We start from the raw sequence: 15,111 nt of genomic DNA, 5'->3' as shown, positions 1-15,111 counted from the left end.
CTCTGAGAGTCTTTTCCTGAGAGGAAGTGGGTTTAGTGAGACTGCAGTGATGCCCAATGCCAGTGGGAGCATATCTAACCACAATTTCCTTTACACAGAGCAGATTCAGTCTCTCTCTCGTGCTTTCTCTGGCTCTCTCTGTCTTTCTTGTTCCCACTTTTGATTCTTTTCTCACATAAAAACTCTATTTAAAGAAACAGCTCACACAAAAATTAAATGTCTGTCATATCACTCTTAACTTGTATGACTTTCATTCTTCCACAAAAGATTTTACACATTTATGTAGCAGACACTGAAAGGGAAAGCAACTTACAAATGATAATATGCAGACTGGAGCCTGAAGATGGCAAAAAAATAAATAAAAATTATCCAAACAACAATAGGCTATATTCCAAGTCTTCTAAAGCCATGCATTTGCTTTAATTGAGGAATATTACAAAACTTGTTTTTATTCATTAAAATCTTCCTGAAGCTCATTATATCAACATTTTTGTTTTTTTAATTATTTATTTTATTTTATTATTTTAACTTTTTTATTTAAGGCTTGACCTCCCCAGTCCGCCTTCACTTTAATAGAATTGAAAAAGAGCAGCGTGAACAATCGCTCCAATGCCTCCTCCAATATTCCTCAGAAAAACGAAAGTTGTAAGGGTTTAAAACAACATAAGGGTGAGTAAATAATAATAGACGTTTCATTTTTGGCTTTATTAACGCTCTAAATCTTCATGTGATTAGTTTGATAACTTAATTAGTGTCTTAGCCTCTTTTGAACCTCATCGTTGATGTTTATCTTTCCTGTTTTTTTGTTCCTTCTTCATGGACATTGTTCGCTGAGTGTGAAGACTTCTACACTTAATGGTCCATTCATGCTGATAAAGTGCTGTTAGAAATTATTTGGCATATTCCTTCATGCACTGATGCCTCTATCGTCAAATGTGTGGAGGGGTTACGCAAATTACAGACTGTTTGTTGCTGTAAAGTTAAAGTGTGTGTTTCCATTCTAGACTGTGTGCCAAAGTGCTTCCAGGCTACAAGGAGTTTTGTAGAGACCGGTAATGTGTGTGTGTGTGTGTGTGTGTGTGTGTGTGTGTGTGGGGGGGGGGGGGTCCAAGTTCTTATTGTGTCATGAACACTGCTGCTTCCTGTTTGTGTGCCAGTGGGGCTTCCTTCCTTGACTATGCCCAGGAAAACCTTTATCACACATTCCTCCTCTCATCTCACTGCCTCCTGTTACCTGTTTTTGCACCTCCAAAATTAGCACATAGACAAACAAAGAGCACTTATACACAACAAATCCCTTTTATGTGGATCCAACAATCAGATTGAACGCATCATAGACTCATGATGGGCCGCTGTTTATGTGGCACGCTTCTGAGAAGAATGCCGTACATGTTTGTGTGCTCAAAAATGTGCGATTTGGCTATACAAGCACTCTAATACTCTCTCTCTCTTTTTCGGTAGCAGTTGAAGAGGCTGAATCTACAGAGTGCGGCAGTGGTTGGGACTCCTCTGTTCAGACAGGTATGATTTCGCTAGCGTGGCGTCTTGCACGATACATCCAACCCCCTGCTCCCTCGGAGATGACCTGCTGCATCACAATCTCTAATATCAATTCCACATGGCCTGTAGCCCTGTGCACAGAGGGAGGGAAGAAAGGAGGGAAAGAGGGAGAGTTTTTTATAAGACACAAGAGGTTGGCGTCCAGGTGCATGCTGGACTGGAAGCTTAGCGGCGCTTCCTGTCTGAACGTAAAGGCACTTTGCCGCAATCCGAACATAATATCGCACGACTTGACGAGTTTGATTACACCTCCTCTCTGGAGAGGAACATTTCTATCTGGCAAAATCCAAGCGGGCTGTTTTAGATCATGTATCTTTCTGAATATTATATTTTTCTTTTCACCCTGTACCCTCAGAATCCATTTTCGCTACTTGAGCGTTTTCAAAACAGGAGACGTATCTAGACGCATTTGGATCAGAGAGTGAAAACATTACCGCACCATCAACAAAGCTGTGTTTTTGACTGGACATTATCCAATAAAAACACAGCTTTTCATTTTTTTGGATTATGAATGAATTATTCCTTGCTTGTGTAAGTTAGCACTGTATTTCTGAATGATACAGGATATTGAGCCAGGGGGGAAAAAAGTAGGGCGGGATGTGATTTCACCCTTTGAGATTTAATTGGTTTCTGAAAAGTGGTTTCTATGACGGTTAGTGGCAGGAAGGGATGTAGTGGGTTTGAGTCTTGGCGATGACAGTCAAAAAGGAAGCAAGTTATTTTGATAAAACGTTAAAGACAAACAATCACAATAAAAGCAGGAAAGTGTATCCAAAATGTTAATATTTAATTGTGATTTTGCGTTAAATTCATGACGTTGGGGGAGATCTGATTGTGGGAGTTGATTGTGAGAAAGGGGCTTGGTTTAAGCAGAGTAGTGGAGAAGTATGGCATACAACATCAGAGAGAATTACGACTTGAAAAAATAAATAAATAAATGAAAACTTGAAACATATGCATGGATGAATCGTTCATAGAAATATCAATAACGTGTTTAGAAAATAGATAGATTTTCATACCAACTTTAAAGGTCCGGTCTCATTGGTGAAATTTTGCAAGCAAAAAAAGGTCCATTGTCTATTGTCAGTAGTGTAGCAATGTATGAAGCACAGCTCACACAGAAGTCACTTACAAACCAAACAGCTTTCTGTTATTAAACATGGAAAATGTTGCGTGGATTCCTTATCTCGCGGATTACAATTGAAATGACTTCAATTGGAATTTAAATGGAATTGCTTTGGAAATTTCACTGTGCAACAGTAAATGTGACCTTACTTTAAGACTAGGCCAATAACTTTTGATCTTTTTTTTTAACATAATGAATCTTTGTGGGATCTGTAGCCTAGCATCGAGGATTTGTGCTTATGTTGTCGACGTGCATTTGGGGCCATGATTTCATGTTATCTCTCTTCTATCCCTATCAGTAAACGTGTTCAAAGGAGCCTAAGTAAAAGCCTATATTGTTATCTTATTGGTTATTAGGGTATTAAAAGTGTTAGTTGTGCTTGTGCATTTTTAAGTGTTTGCATGTGCGTGTTGGATCTTGGTGAGCTCAGCAGAGTGAAGGGAGTAAGAAACAGAGGCCCCCGGGGGCCCAAGGGGATGACGTGGGCCCCTCCTAACCGGCCCTGAGGGAGTGCTGCAGGGGTGCTGACTTAGGTCCTGGGTGGCTGCAAAGTGCTGCGTGTGTGAGATGCAGCAGGAAGGGGAGTCCCAGGGCTCTCGCTAAACCCTCCGCTCTTCCTCCCTGCCTCGACTCCTCGACTCCTCCCTCCAATCCCTCTCTTTTTCATTTCTCGTGCCGTAACCCCATTTGCTTGCGCTAATCAGCCTTTTTTTTTTCACCTCCGTTCCGGGTGGACTTGGTCGCATTCCGCATCACCTCTTCTTTCTTTTTTTCTCTTTCCTCTTTGTCTCCCTTTTTTCTTTCTCTCTGTCTCTTTTTTTCTTTCTCTCTCTGTCTCCCTTTTTTCTTTTCTCTCTGTCTCCCTTTTTTCTTTCTCTCAATCCCTTCCCCCTATCCATACTCTCTCCTGTGTTTGTTTGTGCTGCTGTGCTGGGGCTCAGGGGGCCGCTCGCCATCTCTTATTTAAAAAGATAAAAAAAACCTTCCTTCCCTTTATTCCCTAGGAGATGATGTCGACAAGGACACTGGCAGGCTTTTCCTGGTATTAAATTCACTTCATTCCCCCCCCACCTCTCTCCTCGGTGGAAAATGTGTACTGAGTTTGGAGCGAGTGCAGTGGGGGGGTTATAGTTAAGGGGTGGAGAGGTTAAAGGAAAGAGTTAGAGCACCCCCCGCACCCGCCCCCTCCCCCTCCCCACCCGCCCCCTCCCCCTCCCCACCCGCGGGCCCCCAAGGACCTGATTGAGGCCCCTTCGGTCTGTCCCGCTGGGGGAGCGGGCCGGAGGTACACCCCCCGTTTCTCTCTCTCTCTCTCTCTCTCTCTCTCTCTCTCTCCACCCCGTGCTCCCTGAGATAGAAAAACAACCCGTCCCTCCCTGGCCCAGAGGGGAACAAGAGAAGGAAAGGAGAAAAGAGAGAAAATGAGCCAGGTCTGACACTGGAGACTCGAAGAGATGGTGGTGTGGAGGGAGGGAGAGAGGGAGGGGGTCGAAGGAAAGGAAGAAGAGGAGAGAGAGAGTTTATTGAGACAGATGCGGACGCTTGTCATTTTTCGAAAGACGGAGCAGGGAGGGGGGAATTGTTTTTTATAAGTGCCATCAGAGCTGTGAAGTTGCGCATTGTTTTTCCTGCTTCCTGTCAAAGAACTGGAGCTGTGCTTTTGGATACGTTCACACACACACACACACACACACACACACACACACACACACACACACACACACACACACACACACACACACACACACACACACACACACACACACACACACACTTTGAAACAATAGCTCTAGAGACTTTGCTTTGTCAACATATAGGACATCGTCTGACGCACATTTGCAGGGATCAAGTACATTATTACACACACACACACACACACACACACACACACACACACACACACACACACACACACACACACACACACACACACACACACACACAAGCACCCAATTTGTGTGTGTTCGTCCCCGACTATGATTCATTGTGGAAAAAGGCTGCTCATATCCCCGTGCTCTGGCCGATAGGGGCTGTAATGGTCTTGAATTGAATTATTTTATTCATTTCCTCCCTCAGCTATTGGTGGACCGGCAGGACCTCTTAACGCAGCCAATCAGATGGCTCTGTCTGTTCTCCCTTGGTCTCACCCACACTGGGCGAGTCATTGTGAGCTCACCCGTAATGTGAGATTTTTGGTCACCTGTGTATTCCTCAGGCAGAAAGGGAGCTGTTGTGTTCTGGTTTTATTTGGCAGCAGGGCACCGAACCAGGCCTATTTATGACCCTCTTAATGGCCTACGCTGTCAAACTCGGCACACGTTAAACTTTTGTCGAGGCCAAAATGAAAGGGAGAAAAAAAGGTGTGCTGCAGTCAGTAGAGTAGAGTACAGAGCAGGGCTGTTTCTTTAGGATTAGTTGGGCCAGAAGTTTAGATTTTTACTTGCCAATATTTTGACTGGTGGCCCTGCAAAAAGTATAAAGTTTAGTAATAAAATATTTTTAATTACGATGTAACTTTTTGGGACTTAATGACATTTTAAGGCTATATCTTCAAAATGACTTGTCAGTGGATTGCCTGAATGATTAGTCGACTCATCAGTGCTAAGAATGGCCTGAATAATAGACTGGTTTTATGTTCACCTGACCCCGATATAATAATAAATTGAGAAAAATTGAATATAAGCTTTTATTTAAAATAGAAAATATTTAGTTTAAATTGTTGTAATATTTTCACAATATTACCGGGTTTTTTTTTTTACTATATATTTTTTTCATATAAATGCAGCCAAACTTCATTTATGCATTCAACTTTTGCAAACAATGTAATTTCATGAAACCATTGATTTCCTCATCGCCGTATCTGTAGAAAATGATAGTGTAAGAGACAAAACTTTTACTGCAAGTGGTTCTCAACACTGCTCTGCACATTTTGTAAGTCTCCCTTATATGACACAGTCAGTTCAGTTCATGGAGCTCTTTCCTAACGGGCTGATGATCTGAAAAATGTACAGAGTTTAGCTCTAGAGTTGAGAACCACTGTTTTACCGATTTCTTTGATGCACTTTCACAAGTCATTCTCACAGATTCGCTAAAACCAGCTAGGTATTATTACCTTGGTAACATATTTAAATCACTACACAACATTGGCCTGATTGGGCAAGCGATGGTTCAGTCAGGCAAAAAATGGCCCATTTTTTTATTGGGCTCTACTGAGGCAGCTGTAGAGAGCCAGAGGATTGGCAAGATCTGTTAGATGACACAGAGTGAAAAATCAGTCAGTCTCCTGGCCCCTGCAAATACTCCGTCCCCTCTGGAATCTAACCTGAGCTGGATTCAGCCATGCATTCCCTCTTTGGTAACTGGGAACGAGGGATGAGAGGGAGAGCGGGAGGAGGACAGGAGCGATGATGACCGTCGGCTACATCGCAGCCCCAAAATGGCCCTCTTTCTCCATGATGCAGTGGGCAGTTTAGAAAAGAGGACACAACCAAGAGATCCATCTCTCTATCCCTCAAGTGCTTTTGTGTGTCTTCCTCTCCCTCCGTTCGTGTCTCGCTGTCTGTCTCGCTCTCTCATTTGTGTCCCTCTCTATTTTTCTTCATCTCCTTGCATGAACCTCTGGAGGTCCATAATATATTTTTAATTTCCCCAAGGCAGCGACAGGAAAACAGTTTTAATGTGTGAAGAGGAGGTGTGCGTCTCTGTGTGTGTATGCATTAGCATGTCGCCACGCGTGTATATTTGCGCGTCGATGTGTGTACGCGTCGCTCGCACGTTCACGTGTCAGCTCGCGGAACCATGGGCTGGAACAGGTGATGGCATCGGCGAGCAGCTGTATGGCTGTTTGTGTGTTCTGTGTGATTTAATTCCCATCCTTCCATGACGCTCTCTTTCATCATCTCCCTCTCTTTCTTCTTTGTATCTGGATGCACGAGCGTTGGGTGCCGGGTCTCTGGAGAAGGGGAGACTGGTACAGCGTGGCTGGCAAGCGGGGGTCCCGAGGGGACATGCAGTATTGTGGAAACGCAGCTAGCAGAGGCCAGCAGAGCCAGAGAGAGAGGTCTACTTGCTTTAAATAGGTCCCGTGTTTACCGCGTTAGGCCCTGCGCTCCCCCGAGAGACCACGTGCACGCACTGCACCTGCTCAAGCGCTGGGCCATCAGGGGCCCTTGTCCCAACTCCAAACCGGAATACGCACAATGCGGATGTAGATGTACCATACATGTGGCCTTAGAGCTAGTGGTCAACCAACATAAGTTATTTAAAGGACGATGAGAGTTCATGGAGAGCAGGATGACTATTATGTTTCTGACGCATACATTTAATGACAAAAATAAAATCAATATTTTGGTATTTACTGCAAATCCACAAAAATTTGCATTGGAAACAGGAAAAATGTATTATCCATTGGTAAGGCTCTAGGTATTTGGAATTAATAAAAGGAGGAACTATTACTTTTGTTTACTGGACAAGATGGCACGATTGGTGGCCAATGCTAATTATAGATTATCTCAAATTGTCAAAAAATGATTAATCAGTTAGGTTTGTGACCTATGGCTAAAAAAAACATTAACACATTTTTTTTTTTTTTTTTTCTTAATGTTTTTTTCTTTGTTATTTTATATTTATATTATTTTATTTTATTGTTATTATTATTGTATTTTATTATTGATTATTTTTCTTTTATTTCATTTGATTTTGTTTAAAAAAAAATTTTTGTAAAATATTTTATTTTGACAAGCTGGCTACATGTTTTAATTTTAGTGTTAATTTTAATACTGAACTTTAACAAGTAAAAGATTATGTTCAGTAGCATATTAGTTGCTATTGAAAATTCCATTAGAAATTGGTGTTGAACAGTAATGGAATTGAATTTAAGTATTGTAACAACTCTTAACACTACTTAAAACTCTCCTGCTTTGACCCTTAAGCTACAATGGGTTGCAAATTCATCTTGTTTGAAGGTGCTGGTGCCATGGTGTCCATATTAGACCTGGATTGCCTCTCCGTTGTTTCTTGACGCGGTCCAACATCATTAATGTTTTCTATCAGGGAGTGTGTCTGTGCCAGTTTTCAGGGACAGGATGAGCGATAGATTTCGACAGGTAGGCTGTGTTCGTGTGATCAGATCAGACATACCTAATCGAGCTTAGAGTAGCACTACAATTCCTTTGGTCTCTCTGACTAATGCAGCCTTGATCTGGTTTACATTTGGCCACGTCTGGTTCGAGTGTGTGTCTGTGTGTGTATATTTGTGATGTAGTTGAAAGACAGCCTTGTGCTTTAATGTTTTCATTGGAAAAAAAGTCTTGTTGAAGTTGGAGCTGCTATTTTTCCAGTCCAGTACAGTGTGGCTTGTTCTTTTGTTGGGGTTTAATTGTGTTCTGGTGTGTGTGTGTGTACCTCTTTTCCCAAACCAAGCTTACACTCGCCTCCTATTAGTTGTACAACATGCACAACTTCTCTTCTGATATCTGTTTCTGTCTCCTGCTTTCTTTTCTCTATCGTTTGACAGGCAAGTGTGACCTCAATATGTGGATTTCCCCTTTTAGTACTTTAAAACAATAAAAACTTACATTCAATTGCACTTAAACGCGCAGACGGTACAGCATAACTAAGAGCAGACACAGTGGCGGAAAGGGAAATGGAGTTTTAAGGGTTCTGGTCGTAAAGAGAGCTCCCAAGCTAAGATCTCGAAACGTTTTAGCCGAGTTGTTTGACTGGCCGTCTTGGTGAGCAAAACCCACAATGCAAAATGAAAGCTTTTTTATTGCATTACTTAAAGATCACATGAAATCAAAATTGGATATTCGTGGCTTGTAGTCCAGGTCTATTATCTTTGATCAGCATCTACATGTTAGTGCAGTCCTGAAAGTTGACAAAGTTAGCTTTTAGTTGATATATGCACTTAAAATATGTAGTTTTAATTTTTGTTTTGTTTCAGGATACAAATGAAAAAGATACTGTACTCACTCATTTTGTTGCTTCGTCCAAAATTCAACATAGAAAAAAGAAACTACACTCGACAATCAGATTCATGGCATTTTATTTTTAACATTTATTGTGCATTCTGGGCGATTATAAAGACAACTTAGTTGTGCCATTGGATCTGTGTCTCTTAGTAGCACTAAAGAATCTTCTTGATCCTTTGTCATTTCAGTGTTCCTCTCGTCAGATTGGAGCATGCCTTGCGGTGTCCATTAAGGGCAGCATCACACCAATGCTAATTATTTCCCACTCTCATGATGGAAGCTACACCACACTTAAAAAAAAAGACATATCAACCTAACGAGGGGTAATTAGCAGGTCCCTGTAAGGCGGGGCTGTGCTCGGCAACATGACTGCTCTGTGGATTCTGCTAATTCACTTCTCCTCATCTAATTACCCCACACAAACATAGCTGTTTGTCTTTCCTGAGAGAGAAAGTGTGTGTGTGTGGGGGGGTTAGATCGTAGCAGACCCCCCCCCCCCCACCACTTCTCTCTTTCTCTCTCTCGCTCTCTCTCTCTCTCTCTCTCTCTCTCATACACACACACTCACACTCACACACATACACGCGCGTGCACGACCTGAGGCTCAACTTGATCTAAAACATACACAACCCTGTTTAATATAAAGCATAAGAAAGGCCTATTAGCAGAGCTAAGAATATTCTACAATATCATAAAGAAAAACAATCATTAATATATAATGATAATGATAAACTGCTTAAATCAGTTTCAGACAGACCATATTGTAAGTGTGGTTTAAAAAGTTGGCCGGGCTTTATGAATATTAATTTTTTTTTTCTTGCATTAGAATATGCAATCTACCATTTTTAGAAAGGATGCCAGCCCTTGGGACTGCGTTTAATGACTTCAGCTCTTGAGCACCATTGAATTACTTTGTAACATATGAATATGAATATATCCTCTGATAAAAATCACTGCAGCTATTTTTGAGAATATTGTTTTGAACCGTCTTTACGTTTATGAAAGTGGGTATGTCTCAAGAATTGGAGATGTAACAGCTGTTTTTATTTAGCCAGTAGCAATTCTTGAGACATTTATTGAAATATAAATTTTTAGACAGAAATTTGTAAACATATATTTTATATGTAAAATTTCTTGTTTTGTTTTTTTTACACTGTTTTATTTTTTTATTCTTGTATGTAACTAAAAATGTTTTTTTAGTTTTTTTTAAGTAATGTAAACTTAATTTTTTTAGAAAATGGTTATTTTTTGCATCAATTAAGAGTGAATTTGTGTGTGTGTTGAGTGTATGTTTATAATACCCTTGTGTAGTGTATGTTTATGTTGTTTGCATCTGTTTTGTAAGTGCATGGTGGGTATATGTGTGTGAGTTTTTGGTGCTGGGACAGGCTGTCTCTCAGAGATAATGGCCTGCAGAGTGACTGAGTGAGGGACAGGAGCTGCAGCTGGCTGTGAGTTGGGCTCTGGGTACATCCCCTGCTGGGGGACCCCCAAACACTCATTAACACATTGCTCTTTCACACACGAAAGAGGACAGCAGCATGCACCCTAACTTAAAGTATTGGTAAAATACTCTCCCACATACATGAACAAAGGTGTGGTGGAAAGAGCTTGCCACCTGGGATGGCAAAGTCTCAAAACAGCACTTGTGTGCTTGAAGTCTTTGTCATCAACATACCAAGGTCTACCCTGATAAATGGAGCTTTCAATCAAGTTCGCAACACCGTTGTCCACTAACCCTCACCAAACACACGCACACACACAAGCAGAATTGTTGTGTCTCTTTGGCTTGTTTCTCACCTAGCCCTCTCACAGTAGAGAGAGTCTAGGCCCTGTTGTGAGGTATGCCAGTGTGTGCGTCTGTCCTCCACCTCCAGTATTGCAAAAGGACATTGAAGGGACAAAATAGCCCCTCATACTCATTTGAACCACAACAGCCTACACCTGAGGCACAACATTATAAAAATACTAAACACCACATTGTCACTAACAAATTTTTACATTAAAAACACAAATAGCAGCACAGTTACCACAGGCTTGCTAGCTTGAAAGGTATTACAGTAATGAAACAAATGTAGCCGTGGTCTCTGTCAGGAGCGGCGCATGTTTGAGATATATGTTAGCAGAATACAGAGCAGAGTCGAGAATTATATTGGAGAGCATAAAAAGAACTGGTTCTGTTGAATGTGTTTCTTTAAATCATTAGTCTCTTTGGACAGTATTCTCAACAGCCCTGATTTCATTGAGTTTAACTGTGCCACAGTCAGTGTGTGTTTAAAAACAACACACCGCTTCAGAATCATTCTACTAAGCCTGTTTGCCTTGACCTTAAGTCACTTCTGCATGTTTTGCAGAACATGTGGGAGCGTGTACCCAAAATGAAAATTGTTCTTCTTTTTTCTTCTGAGGAACTCAAAACGAGAAATTTTTACTTTTCGTAATGTGTAATTTTCAGTGAAGTTGTCATTTTTTCAGTCAATCAGTCATTGATTCAGTTCTCAAAACTAGTGTAAATGATTTGCTCATGAATTGGACTGACAGACCCAATGACTTGGACTGAAAGAGAAAACTATGAGAGTAACAACTTAAATTTGTATCTTTGTTGCACAAAAATATTGAATGGCTTCAATACACTTGTCTGAGTCATGCAAGCCACCTTTATTGTACTTTTATGGTTCTTTTGTGTACTTTTTTGGCTCTTTTTGAAACCTCAAGTCCCCATTCATTGTAAATGAATGCAAGAGAGCATGGAAACATAGTCTTCCAGTTTTTCCACATGAAGAAATAAAATAATATGGCATTGGAACAACATGAGGATGAGTAAATAACTGTTATATTTTTAGTGGTATGCTATCCCTTTAAACATTTCAACCGCCAGATGCGCAAAATAAAAAGCAAGCCACGTTGGATGAACCCTAATTTGGAAATGTTCACGGACCTCACCACGACCTGTGCCCCACCCTGCGCCCATCAGCCTCTCCTTGCACCTCGCATCATGTTTACGCACGCATTTGCACTCGTGTGTGTTTGTCAAGGCCGCGGTCGGAGGTGGAACGACTGCAGCTGAGATGCGTGATGCGTGTGTATCAATCTTCCACTGCAGAGAGAGAAATGGAGCCCTGTAATGACGGTGGCCCTGCACTCTAATGGAGTGTGTTCTGGAGGGGCCCCTCTAGAGACTCCCCTCCCTTCTTCCCTCCTGAGAGGGCATACGCTTACGGGAAAGGAGGGGGGGAGAGAAGGCAGTAATGAAAGGAAGATGCAGAAAGAGAATGAAAAAGAAGGATGGAGGAGTTTAAAAGGCAGGTTAGCAGTGCAGAGCATTCCGCCGGCCACTTTTATCCTCGTCTTCATCTCCTCCTGCACGCCAGCCCCGCTTGTGGCCAGAGAGATGGAGGTATGGAGAGAGGAGAAGGGTAGGGAAAGGTCCCCTCCTGCTCCTCCCTCGTTGCCATGGTAGCAGGTTGTGCTGGCATGTGCCTTGGTTGGCAGTGCCTGTACCTCTGGCATGAGGGTACCTGGGGGAATCAGGGTGTGTGTGCGAGTGTGTGTGATTGAGTGAGGAGAGGTAGGGAGTGTTCGAGGGTTACTGCCACCATCCATTTTTCCCCGAGATTAGAAGCTCTCATGGATGAAATAGTGTAGTTAATGCACCTTTTGTGTGTTTGCACGTGTGTATGTGTGTAACCGCTGCTCAGGGCTCTATCAGTGTAGTGTCAGTTAGGGGCCGTTCTCCTCCCTGTCCAGACGGTGTTCTCACCACTGGACAGATGGCCATACCCCTCCTAGCCCAGCCCGCACCACCCTCCAAACCACCACAACGCCCCCACCTTCACCCCCACCTCTCCACCCTCTGCTCTGGTGGGGGTGAAATAAACTAGAGCACCTCGACGCTTCCTTATCCAAATGCCCCTCCAGATACCGAGCCCACCAACCCCCCCTCACCCATTTCCACCTGCAGTCCGGACTGGGCTGGGGCCCAAAGCGAGGCCCAGGCTCTCCTCTGGCTGGGCTCCGATCCGCAGGCCCCATTAGCGTGGGCTGCTGCGGCGCGGCGTAATGCAGAGCCAGGCCTGGCCAAATTAGAGCTGATCAGAATGTGTGGAGCACAGGAATGGCCACCTCCTGCTTCTCTCTGATTGCACAAGTCCAGGATGATTAGACAGGATGTTAAGCCCGGGGGAGCCGGTGAGCAGCCCTCCCTCTCTCCGGCCCCCACTTCCTCCCTCCCTTTTCCCGCTCCCTCTGCCCTCACGTTTCCTCCTTTCCCCTGCGCTTTTTCTCAGTTCCTTGGCTTCCCTTGTTGTCTGTGTTTTGTTTTTTCTGCTTATTTGATTTCTTTTATTCATTAATACTCGTTTCGTATTCTTTTCCATTGCAGTGTATCTCTAGTGTGTTTCAGATAGAGAGCCGATCGCACTTACATTCTTGATACGGAAAACTGGTTGCGTATTGCATCAGACGTTGCATTAACTGAACAACACATTCTGCCATTTAATGCATTTAAAAAAACATTTAGAATGCTTGCTGTTTTACAGATAAAAATGATGGAATTTGGTATATAGCATTATTGCATTTAGAAACATTCCCACAGTAAATTATGCTAATAAGGATTAAAAGCGATGAAGTTTTAAAAACATGACGTTCCCTTCCGATTATGGATTGGGAGAGTAATGATAGTGGGAATTTATGGGAGAGAAACAAGAGATTCCAAGTGTAGTCCAGTGGAATAATTCGTGGGTTATTGGTCATTAAGTCAGGTGACCTGATCATATGACCATCTGTTGCTTTTTCACATTTAAGTTGCATCGAAAATGGAAGTAGCGACAGGGGCTTGGTTCTATTCATCAGTTGTTGATTGGTTGGGTGTAGATCTGAATGCAAGCTTGCAGTCACTTGGAGAAAAGAGACTAGTTTTAAGCGGACTAAATTATTGGAGAAGTATGGGATGCGTAACCAGAGAGAAGTCTGTTGTTTCACAGAGAGATCAAGATACGACATTGATAAAAAATTACAAGGTCACAACATTTTAAAAAATGTAACAATTTTAAACGTATGAATGGAATCACATAGCTGTTCACAATAAGATCAATAACATGCATTTATAAAGAAGATTTTGAATTATTTTGTATATTACTTTTGTTAATATAACAGCACATAACAAAATATATTAGCATTGACACCTTTGTCCAGTGTGGTCAGAACGGTCTCTGACCACCTCCATATGTGGTTTAGGTAATCAAATTGCAATCACCTGGCTTTTAAAGTGGCCAAGTGCTATCCGATTGCGATCTGACCACCGAAAGAGCATGTTAATAGCAGGTGTGATGGGGCCCTTTGTGTCTTAATTTGGATCAATTTTATCAGGGTCTCTTTGCTCCCATTCTGTCTCGCAATCTCACACCACCCCACATTTTGTACGCCGTCTTGTCTCGCTTCCTCTGTCTCTCTTTCACTCTAACTCAATCTTGCTCTCTCTCCTCCCTCTACCTCTAGTCTCGTGTGTAGTCCTTTCAGCGTAGAGCCTTTAATGTGATAATAAGGTGTGAAAATGGAGCCACAATGGCGGAAGGAGGATTGCAGTGGCAGATTTATCCACTGGTCCTTACTGTGTGCCACGAGTGACTGGGTGGCTCGCGCTCAAGCGGCTCTTGAAGCCTCGGGCCCCTCTCTTACACTTCAGTCTAGAGGCTCATGGGAGCTTTGATGTAGTTTTGACTGAGACTAGACACACTTAGGGTTGGGATTTATACTGAGACTGATAAAAGTGATCTCTTTTAGGTCATTTTTATCAGTTGAGCTATTCCAGTAATGTGCTACATTTTATAACAATTAGCAACTCTCTCTCAAATGTAGCATTGTAAAGCATAGTGAATTGGTTCATCATAAATGATTCTTTAGTCACTCATATGCAGCATTGGAATGTCTGATTCATACTAGTGAATCAGTTCATTTGGATTATTTACTGATTTATAAAATTATTCAGTGAATTAATTCCTGCACAGCCATCTTTGTAATAAAACAGCATTTTATGTAATAATTGGTTAAATGCTGCTGCTACTGTTGTTTACTCTTTTTTTCCCCCTTTTTCCCCCTTTTTTTTCTAGTTTAATTTTCTTAAAAATACAGCTTTTATTAAATGATATGTGTGTAATATGAATATGCAGTGTAGTTGATTAGTTTACTAGTTTGCCTACTTCAATTATTGAGTTCTACTTTGGCAAGCTGTAGTTTCAAAATAGCTTTTCCAACACTGGATACAACCTGCTTTATTTTTTTTATTTTTTTTATTGATTTAAGTTTTGACAAGTACAGTAAGTTTTGCTATCCGTGACATTTGCAAAAGCTCTGCATCAGCACATATATGAAGTACAACGCATAACAGTCAAGAAATAATTATTATAGTATGATTCACATGTCAACAGCAATCCCTTGACCTCACATCTTGCTCCT

General features: G+C 42.0%; 1 protein-coding gene across 6 annotated transcripts in view; it reads left to right on the top strand.

Annotated features, from left to right (window-relative positions):
- Window positions 1-15,111, top strand: part of znf423 (zinc finger protein 423) — a 158,216-nt gene that overhangs the window by 28,756 nt on the left and 114,349 nt on the right. For 4 of the 6 annotated variants that reach the window (XM_082182448.1, XM_082182450.1, XM_082182451.1 and 1 more), the window contains exon 2: window positions 1,462-1,521. The exons of 1 other annotated variant lie outside the window; for it this stretch is intronic. In XM_082182448.1, the coding sequence (XP_082038574.1) occupies window positions 1,462-1,521 (60 nt within the window). The remainder of the gene's footprint in view (window positions 1-1,461; window positions 1,522-15,111) is intronic. One more of the 6 variants, XM_082182449.1, reaches the window with a different exon arrangement.

This window comes from Leuciscus leuciscus, assembly GCF_965113295.1.
Source record: "Leuciscus leuciscus genome assembly, chromosome: 10".
Lineage (NCBI taxonomy): Eukaryota > Metazoa > Chordata > Actinopteri > Cypriniformes > Leuciscidae > Leuciscus > Leuciscus leuciscus.
This window is presented reverse-complemented; position numbering and strand designations above follow the sequence as displayed.